This window comes from Megalops cyprinoides, chromosome 13, assembly GCF_013368585.1.
Source record: "Megalops cyprinoides isolate fMegCyp1 chromosome 13, fMegCyp1.pri, whole genome shotgun sequence".
In the NCBI taxonomy this organism is placed as follows: domain Eukaryota; kingdom Metazoa; phylum Chordata; class Actinopteri; order Elopiformes; family Megalopidae; genus Megalops; species Megalops cyprinoides.
Window position 1 is genome coordinate 16,606 of NC_050595.1, and position 10,895 is coordinate 27,500.

The 10,895-nt window shown below is 44.5% G+C and overlaps 1 protein-coding gene across 1 annotated transcript in view; it reads right to left on the reverse strand.

Moving 5' to 3' along the window:
• Window positions 1-5,269: 5,269 nt before the first annotated feature.
• The window catches only part of LOC118788187 (potassium voltage-gated channel subfamily G member 4-like), a 6,774-nt gene continuing 1,148 nt past the window's right edge, over window positions 5,270-10,895 (reverse strand). Inside the window, exons 2-3 of the mRNA XM_036544089.1 lie at window positions 8,999-9,882; window positions 5,270-6,209 (exon numbers count right to left, since the gene is read on the reverse strand). Of these exons, the coding sequence (XP_036399982.1) occupies window positions 5,346-6,209; window positions 8,999-9,748 (1,614 nt within the window). The 5' untranslated portion in view covers window positions 9,749-9,882 and the 3' untranslated portion in view covers window positions 5,270-5,345. The remainder of the gene's footprint in view (window positions 6,210-8,998; window positions 9,883-10,895) is intronic.

Here is a 10,895-nt window from a genome sequence, read left to right on the forward strand (position 1 = left end):
AGGAAGGTCGAAGAGACACCAAACTGCTGCCAGTGGATTCAGGACCTAGCATAAACCTAACCCTAACCCTAATCCTAACCCTAATCCTAAAATTAGGGTCCGATATTATGAAAGTGGACGAGTATTTGTACCGCGATCCGTGATCCCGGCGGATTGCAACGCACTCTTCCGATTTGAAATCGGAGGTTCCCCGGCCGAGATACGACTTTTTAAATTTGCAAAAAAAAACATTCGTTTTTCCTTAGGGTTTCGATTTTAATTTTTTTGGGGCACTTAACGGGGGGATAAAATTTTTCTCCCGCCCTTGACTCGAAGCCGGTCCCCCAAAGTATTTTTTAAAAATACCCCAGTCCGTCCCCAGTTCTTGGTCAGGGAGCTACAATTTTTTAAAAAAGTCTGCAGTACCTCCTCTTACTCTCTGGGGGCACTGATACAGACACTTTTCTCTATAGTCAAGGACATAATTGCACTATAAGGCCCTAAAACCAGGGGATTTCACCCCAAAAGTCACCCCCAAACTTCTTTGGACTCTTCCACTAGGGTGGGGCAGTATCACCAAAGTGGTTTCCTGTACGCATTGGTGATAAAAGTCCGTAGCATATCACCAAAGTGGTTTCAATTCAGTTCAAATCAATTCAGTTGTCACAAAGCAGCTTTACATCAGTAGTCCAGGCCTGATACCCTCTCAGAGTAAGCTAAAGGTGTCAGTGGCAACGAAAAACTCCCTATCTAATAGGAAGAAACCTTGAGCAGAGTCCGGGTCAGAGGGGGACTCCATCTGCTTGTGGCTGGAACTGGGTGGACAAATTCAGTAGGAAAGAATTTCCTAAGAACTTCTTAACAGTACTTAAGAATGGTGAAACATGTAGGTAGTAAAACACAGCAATGTAGGTGCGTAAACACCTTTTTCCTGTCTGCTTTGGTGATATTGGATCCTAAACTCTGTCGGACTAGCCGAAACTTGATTGATGCATGCCCAAGGGATGGGCCCATATCACCAAAGTGGTTTCCTGGACATTTTGGTAATATAGCACCTGTATGTAATTTGTGCAATCACATTTATTCAGTTCAATTAGGCTTTTTTATAAAGCACATTTAGCAATTAGTGTTGTGTCAAGGTGCTTTACGGAAACCAAGGCCAAAATTTATGAGCCAACAATTGTACATCTGTAAGAAGTGTTTGATCTACCAGCATGTACCAGTACATAAAAGAATAAAACTCATTTGTTTTCTTTCAGGGAAGGAGAAGGAGGGTTATCTATCCAAAGGAACTGGTTGAACTCCTCAGGTCATCTTTTGCAGAGGATCTTAGGAGGAAATATATCACCAGGGGATAGGTTGGATTCTGTTATATTCTACTGATGAGACTATTAGTTACTGATATACATTATTAATTGTTTTAATTTGAAATTCATATTTTCAAGATTCAAGATTCAAGGTTGTATGTCAGAACAGCACCCTGCTCCCATTTGCAAGGCCAATTTCCTCAATTTGGAGAATGTTTACACCAAAGATGCACAAGATGTGTTTATGTTATGAAGACCTTGTCAAGAAGGAGCCTCAGTTTTATTAATAATATTCTGTTTGTTTACTTCCTGACTCTTCTTTGTGTCTGATCCAATAAGTTTGTCATTGTGTTGCAGCATATATATGTTTTGAAATCTGAGGGCCAGATGACATGTTTGCAATTTTGAGGCACCAACCCTGTGTGTTACTTTAATGGGGCTCCAAACTTTGATTTCCTGGTTTAGGCCCCACAGCCAAGGAAGAGTATATGTACTGTAGGTCCTGTAATTGAAATGCAAAACTGTGGGCATATGAAAACTGCACCATTGCCATGTGGCCCTCGTTACACATGACATAGCTGAATTTGGATGCTCTAGGTCAAAAGGTCAAGGCCAGAGAGGCTTTTTAAGACATTGGACACAATGGTAATATGGTAAGTATGAAATCCACATAATAAAAGGCCCTAACACCCCGGGCGGACACAATGGTAATATGAAATGCACATTGGTAATAAACGGCCCTAACACCCTGGGTGGACACAATGGCAATATGTCATCCACATTGGTAATAAAAGGCCCTAAAAACCTGTGCATAAAAGGTCACGAAACAGTTAAGGGGGGCTATGTAGGGTGTTTCTTTACAACTCCCATCACTCTGGGTTTTCTAGTAACCTACTTATTTTTAGTGGCCACTGGGGGGTGTCGGAGGATGTGTTGGGGAGAAACATATCAAAACGTCTCCCCAGTTAACTTTGGAAAATTTCAAATGAACTCAGAATCTTTCCTCTTTAAATACATAAAAGTACTACATTGCCTCAATAAATGTATTGAATAGAAATGTAAATATGTGTTGATTTCCCTTATGCAGGAGCACCTACTATCTTAAAACAAGAAACGAGAACTCTTTAGAGGCTCCTGTAGTAACAATAAGGCAGTTGGTGCCTGAAAACTGGACATGTTTGATCTGACCATCATAATGCAGGACATATCTGAATTTGGAGGCCCAAGGTAAAACCATCAAGGGTTGAGAAGATGTAAAGCTTTTGACAAAAGCGTAAAGGATGGATATTATGCTACTGTCCAGAGCTTTATAACCTCCTGTATGTCTGAACATTTGCCGTGGAGCCGCCAAATTAACATATGCTGTGCATCATTAAGAGCAGGTGCCATACACGCAGTTTTGAGCCACCAATGCCAGGCATTCCATTAATGGGGTTCAGAATGTTGATTTAATGGTTTAGGACCGAATTAGGGTCAGGGCCAAATGGTAGTATGAGGACAGGTTTGTAATAAAGGTCCCTAACAGCATGCATTTTACTGAAGCAATAGTAATAATAGCATATGATAAAATGGTAATATGAGAAGAGGTTTGTAATATTAGTCCCCATCAGCACAGCATCAGAGATAAATGATTCATGCCTTAACTTTCTGTGTAGTGTAGCTGGGTTATTGAATTTTCTATGTTGCTATTCATGTGGGTTTGAAATGTGTGCTGTAGGTGAAGGAGGACCAGGAGCCAGTTAGCCTCCATATGGCGCTAGACCAAAAGCGTTACAAAACTACGACAGGCTTTTCGGGCCTACTTGTTTACGCGCTTGCTGTGTTTTGACCGAGCATACGACTGACACCAAAGTTGGACTGAGAAGAATATGTGGATCCTGGATGATCATTATAATATAGTGATTAACAATTATATCAATTGGACATTTTGATAGAAACTGGGCTAAATGAATCTGATTCTCTCAAAGCACACATCTGGAAATCTATTGACATATAATTTTGCATGCTTGAATTATATCCCTTTGAAGAGTACAGTTTACAAAGATTCTCTAAAAATATGCATTCAGGGCTTCATATCTTTTGAGTCTTGTGGAGCATGGTTTTGCCATCATGCTTAATGCCACAACATGATTTTTTAGAACATGAAAGGGCACACCTGGATAACTATGCAAGCCTAATTTTAGTGACGTAGATTGTAACAAGCCTACAGTGAGAACCTGTGAACTCTTATTATATTTTAGTAAGAGAAGCTATTAGAAATAGACTTTGCATTATAGTACAAATCACTTTCAAGGCCGTGCTGACCTCTTAGCAGTTGTGGTATCTGGGTGTTTGTTTACCAGAAAAAAACTTATTAGGCACAGTATTTTAAATTCATTATATTCATTTGTCAACATCTTAGTTTTAAAAAATTGACATGCCACTCAATGCAAAACTACTTGAACGAGCACCTGAGAGTATCTCTGTGTTACTCCTCTGCACCTGAGAGTAGCTCTGTTACACCATCATGCAAGTAATACAGGAAAAGTGAATGATGTTTGGTTGTCTGTTTTCCCATCAAAGCTCATGTACAGGACATGGCTGGTGTTCATTGAAGTTAATAAGAGATAAGTCAGTTCTGACAGTGAAGATGTGTCATGTGTAAAGGGGGCTGTGGCCAAAATCTGTAGGGAAGGAGAGGGGGAAACATCCACACCCTCTCAGTCACAGTAGGAGCCAGGGCACCTGGGAAACATGGAGGTGACGACTGCTGGCATGGGTGTTGACTCTATCCCTATTGAGAGACCAAGAGCGAGAGAGAGAAAGAGAGCAACAGAGAGTGAGGTGGCCCTCAAAAGTGACAGGTTTTGATCCGTTTATATTTCCTTTAATAATTTAGGTTATTATTTTCTGTCATTCAGCCCAGCGAGGGGAGCCGGTCCCATGCTGTCCCCCACCCCTCACCCCCGCCCCCATCTGTTCCCAACCAATACTTCTATTGGGCCCAGAACTAGTTAACATGACAATCATGACAATCCAAAAAATCCAAAAATCCAACATGACAAGCATGACAATCCAAAAAAATCAGTGCACTTACAAAAAAGTATATCCCTTTAATCATACTTAAAGACTCACACACCAATCTGATGATGTCACAAACTCTCAATCAGTGCTTACATGATTAGGACAAAAAGATTTGATAGGAATGTAACCCAAACGATCACATATTAATTGCAAGTTCCATTCTGTCCTAGAGCTTCACGGGCATGCTCAGGAACCAATACAAAAAAGTCCCCCCTGCACTAACCTCACAGTTAATCCTTCTCATCAAGATTATGCCCACATCTGCCACTGCACGCTACGCTCTCACTTACACATTGGAATTGTGCAATCAGTGAGTATTCTGTGACCTTTGAACTTTAACCGCTCAAAGTCCAACCACAGACAGACCCATCTCACTGGCCTTAAGAAAAAATGAGACCTTGTATTTACTATAACTAGTGACTAACAGTCTTTATTGAACATTAACATGCAGATGTGCATGTTGCACAGACCCCCTCCTACTGCCCCCTCCCAAACAGCAGCAAAACAGCAGATGGAGGGATGGATATCGTGTCTAACGAATGCTGGGTGTGTTTTGACTGGGAGAAACCTTATCTGAATGAGTGTTAAAGCAGAACCAGATTACTCTTCTCAGAAAAAGATCACATGCAACACAGAGGTCAGTGAGATTATTTGTTTTTATTTAGGCCCTGATAAAATTCACTTTCATTTTTCCTCCAAGCAAATAAAAACCTCTGTAGCCAGACACTCTGTCACACTAGGGGTATTTGGTAGGCAGCTGGGGTCTGGAACACAAAAAACCAGAGCTAACAGTCTGCTGTCCTGGTGGGGTGTGGAGCGGGGAAGACCTCAGGTCCACAAGAGCTAAAATCCACCAGGATTCAGAAAAGTCTTTTTAAAATGTCATTGTCCTTCTCAATAGCAAGGACAGAGGCTGAACCTGTGTTCACACTAATGACCGAGGACAGACTGCGGCCCTCTAGTACAGGCATCAGTGGCCTGAGGCTGGGTGAGGTGTCAGAAAGCTCCAGCCGGGAGCCTTGGCTGGTTGTCTTTGGAAGACTCCAGCAGAGACAGAGACTCCTGAATGAGGACATGGTCTGTGTCTGAGTACAAGCGTCCCTGAGGCAGGAAGAGGGTCATGCCCTGGTTTGCATCTGCTGCGGCGTCTGCCGCGGCGTTTGCTGCGGCAATGGCGGCAGCTCGCTCCTCCTTCACAAGTCGCTCGTGCTCCTGCTTGAGCTCCTGGTAGGAGCGTGAGAACATGTGGAAGATGGAGGTGGCTGGAAACGCCATGATGAGGATTCCACTCAGAATGCTGCTGAGCGCCACCACCTGGCCAGGGATGCTGCGTGGCACCATGTCGCCGTAGCCCACAGTCGTCATGGAGATGATGGCCCACCAATAGGAGGCGGGGATGCTGCTGAAGTCATGGCTGCCGGTCAGCTCGCTCTCCGCCAGGTGCACCAGCGGAGAGAAGAGGGTGACGGCCACGCAGAGGAAGAGCAGCAGCAGGCCGAACTCGCGCGTGCTCCTACGCATGGTGAGCCCCAGCGTCTGCAGCCCCAGAGAGTGCCGCGCCAGACGCATCACGTACAGGATGCGCAGGGCCCGGAGGATCCGCAGCACCAGCCCCAGCTTGTCCAGGTAGCCCTTTCCCCCCCCGGGCCGCTCGCGGCTCAGTGACGGGTCCTCTTCCACCACCAGCAGGGACACGTAGTACGGCAGGATGGCCATGGCGTCGATGATGTTGAGCGGGCCGCGGATGAACTCCAGCTTACTGCGCGCCTGCAGGAAGCGCAGCAGGAACTCTAGTGAGAACCAGGCCACACACACCGTCTCCACTATGAACATGCGGTAACACTTCTGAGAACACTCTCCCTGTGGAGAGAGAGAGAAGGAGGAAATGGGGAGAAACAGAGGGCTGTCATCAGAGGATTACTAAATACATCAGTTATTTATTGCAAACTTTGTGAAACAAAACAAATCAGCAACAGGAACATTAGTGTGCATTTGTACATGTAGCTGTGTGTGTGCTTGTGTGTTTGTATGTGTGTGCGTGTATGCACATGAGTATGAATGAGTGTGTGCATGCCTGGATGAGTGTGGTGTATGTGTGTGTCTGTGTGTGGTTGTATGTGAAGGCATGTATTCCTGTGTGTGTGTTTGTATGCTGGGTTCTACAAATGTGCACCCTCTCAAAAAGACAGCGAGGAGCAAAGGAAACGTGTCTGTTTGAAGTTTGACTTAATAATGTAAGCTAGACCTAGTTTATCAGCGCATATTTCCATTAATATGTAGTTATGGTGGAGTTTCATAGGCTGCTCACAAATGCCAGTCTGCCAGTATCAATGGAACAGCACCGCACAAACTCTTACAGAGATGATATTATGTCTTCATAATATGCGGAGTATATTTCTACCGTGAAGGTCACAACTATACAGATTTTTATGTATAAACATAAACATATATAAATGAATGTAACTGTCGCAGTGTGTAAAAGCAAAAGTCTGTCGCAGTGTGTAAAAGCAAAGTCTGTAAGTCACTAATAAAATAAAAGTCTAAAAAAGTATTTGTAACTTTTTTCTTATTGATAGTTATGTAAATGTGCACCTGCAATTTTTTGCAAATTACCTGAATACATAATTCCACACCTACTCCAGTGGGTGACAAGTCATCATTGAGAATAATCCACTGGTTATAGATACTAAATATAAACTGTACCCTACAGACACTAGAGAGTGTTTATACACACTCAGTGTGTATGTAGTTATACATATACATTCTGCAGCTATGGGGCAAAACTACCGATGGGGTTGCTCCTCTCAGACACGGTCCCTGTCTGCACCCGTCCCTCTGTGCTGGAAGTAACTCCCCCCGGGGGTCAGGACAGCGGAATCACTGGCCATCTTCCGATGCAGACTGGAGACCCACCTCCTCAGAGTGCATCTTGGTTAAACTTCAGTCCCTGCCTCCAGCACCTGCTACATCTAGTAGTGCCTTTGATATTTATTTTACATGTAGTATTGTGATGATGTATTGTAGTATACTTGGCTTCTATTGCCTAGTCAAGTTAACTTGTGCTAGTTAACTAGGTGCTTAAATAGTGTGACACTCACACTCACTGGTTTGGGAGCCTGGTTGCTGTTGCTTATTTAACTTGAATGGATACACTTATGTCCTATTGTGCTGGAAGTCGCTCTGGATAAGAGCATCTGCTAAATGTAATGTAAAAGAGTTAGTTCTTGATCACATGATTAACATATATCTGTTTATCTTAAAATCCTACCTCTGTGAAGACTTGCACCACCCCTAATTCCCTAACAGGAATCTCTACACTTCTGTTCTACTGTGCTGGAAGTCGCTTTGGATCAGAGTGTCTGTTAAATGCATGTAATATAATTTAATGTCTGTCACCCATCAGCTGATGTACTATAGATTTCACTGCCAAGATCAGCTCATTGCTCTCCCTTTCTGCTTGCAGTGCCACAGATGAGATTTTGCCTAGATCAGTGTGTTGCAATCTCTCTCAGCTGTGGTAATGTAGAGTTTAAACTGCCTGAGAAGGGCATTCCCCTCTGATTTCACCTTTAGCACTATATGTTAAGCTGCGAAGATCATCCATTCCTCTTCCCTCTCTTGTTGCCCCTTATTGAATTAGAATGGAGTTTTGATGGTTTCTTCAAAGGTGGTTTCAAACACAGTTACAGCCGTTTTTAAACATTATATAGAGGTTATGTAACATTGTCTCAATGTTTCTCTCACATCCTTTTCTCTTTCCTCTCTTTCACTAACAAAACACACACTTTTCACACTCACTTTCAGCCTACAGGGCAACCTTCAGATTCCTCTCCTCTTGTGTGTGTGTGTGTAAGAGAGAGTGTATGTATAAAGTGTGTGTGTGTATTTCTACATGAGAACTGTACTGTACTGTAGTACTACTGACACTGCATAGGTACAGTAATGCTTTCCTCTGCGTTGTCCACTGGGTGTTCTGCAGGAGTGACAGAATGGAATGCTTCTCAGCACTGTATCCACTGTATAGCTTCGCACATGTCCTCCTCTGGTAAATATACTGAAGTAAAAATGCATAGACCATCGTGCTACCCCAAAGGCCAGCTGTTCTTGACAGTAACAGTGTAGACTTTACTGTAAGGGAGGGATATCATCACCCCCTGCATAGCACAATGGTCAGACTAGTTTATGATTTCAGAAACACTGAATATAATGTAGTGTAGCTCTTCATCACAGCTTTAGCTGCACTGAGGTGAGTCACAGGACGGGCACATATCCTCCCGCATTTGCTTTTTGGAGTGCTCTAAATCCTCTGCTGAAACAATGCAGAATCTGAGGTACGGCACTGCTGCTGCAGCTTAGTCCTTACATTTCAAAATGAGTAAATAAATAATAAGGCTAAGGCCATCTGCTGAGCAAATAATATCTTAGGCTGAAGCACTTCTCCAGAAGGCATTCACCTGACCTAGCTCAGCATCAGCTATGAGGACTTTGCTATTTGCTGTGCCAAGATGTGCAAACTCAGGGAAACATGTTAGTGGTTTTGATAACAAGCATAGTCTGAAATGATGACAGGTGTATGGTGCATGACAGTAGAGTAAGCCGGTGAAGCACAGTGCATTTCCCTGTCCTCCCCAGCAGAGGGAGCCACTCACCCTGTCCTCCTCTTCCCTGAGATCAGGCATAGTGCTGATGCAGAGACTGACCACTGTCACTGCAACCATGAGAACCGACAGGCAGGCAAATGCCTTCCCTGGCAGCCCAGAGTGTGGGTTCTCCACTGTGTCCCTCAGCCAGCTCATCAGCTTGCGATAGCCGGTCTCATCCACTGGGGGGCGCACTTGTGCACTCCTCTGCCTCCACTCTTCCTCCCTGCGCTCTCGCTCGGCCACTTCCTCTGTGCGTGTGTACATCTTGCGCTTGCAGCAGCGCTCCATGTAGGCCATCTCTACGCCCCAGTAGGCCAGCTCGTCACTGAGCGACAGGATACACATCTCCCGCAGCAGCCGCAGTTTACCTGCCGCCAGGTAGTTGAGGATGACACGGAAGGCTGAGGGGCTGCGGTCGAAGAAGAACTCGCGCGCCGCCTCGTCATAGTCGTCGCACACCTGCACGATCTCCTCGTAGCTGCTGCAGAGACGCAGCCGGCCTAGCCGTGTCAGCGGGAACTGCTCCAGTGTGCTCCAGGGGAAGGTGTAGCGGTTCCCCCCCACGTTGATGATGGCCAGCGCCCCGTGGTCCACGCTCAGCAGGTCCTCGGGCCGCCGGATCAGCTGGGCACGCTGGTAGTACACGCCTTTGACGGTCTCGGTCTCGGGGATCTCGGTGAAGATGCGGTCCAGGCTGCTGTCGTCGCTGACCGAGAGGTTGCTGAAGTCCTGGTTGGCGTTGCTGATGATGGGCATGGTGGCATGGAGGCCGGCAGCCGGGGGGGCTGTGGAGGGAGGGGGGCGGGGTCAGAGGTAGACACCTGGGTCTCTCAGCAAGGTTTCCTCAGCTCACGTGCGCTGGACGCTGGATGAACAGCAAGGAACAGACACTGTATCAGACAAAAGAAAAGTTAAATTATCACTCTCTACATCACTGCCCCAAATCACATGAACTACACCCAGCCCTATGGTCCCTCCATGAGCAGACATCAAGCTGGCCATTCTTTCTTTCCCTCCACACTTCTGCAAGTCTTTGTGATCTTTCTATCTCTCAAATGCAGTTATAAATCGTATTTCATACTTCAGAGTATTATTAAAGTAGGGTTATAACTGTGAAACATATAATAGTGGCAACAGCCACAATAACTTTTTAACATCAATATATGTGTAACATCACTTCTACTCTTGAAAATTGCTATTAGTAGTATGAAATTAAATTACATGCAAATTAAAACTTAAATACACCACTTCCCTCTTTTCCTGTGGACATATATGTTGGTAGTGTGGCTCTGTGATATCTACCTTCTGATCTTAACGATGGCAGATGGACATCTCACTACCAGGTTCACTGGCTCCTTTCCCATGAAGGCTGGGGATTTTACTATAGTCTGAGAGGAAATTAAATTGGGAGTCGGATTTTTTTTTCTCTGTCCTTCCACCCGCTCTCCTGCACTCCTATCCCTTTCCTCTCCTCCCGTCGCTATTCAAATTAACGGAGATTAACGGTGCCAGCCCCTCGCAAATTCAGAGATCTTATGTGTTGATGTTTTTCTGAATTTTGAAGACAAGCTGTTAATTAAACTAAAAATTATGTACACTTTTGAGCTTGTTATTAATAGCTCCTACGGTCCACTGCCTTTTCTCAGTACATACATATATAAATATAAATATAAATCACTTGCTTTTCTTCCCTATCGAATATCAGTCGGGCAATACCTGTTAATGTAAAACAAGTGAAAAAGCGACACCCATTAGAGAGGGAAGCCCATTCGGTATTCATTACAGAGTGGTTGCCAAGGCACTCTGTCTTGTGCTGGGGAGAAGTGATAAAGTATTTATTAAAAGTACCACTACTAACAGCATTCCCAATGGGGGAAGGTTCTTTTTCGGAGTGGAAAATTAA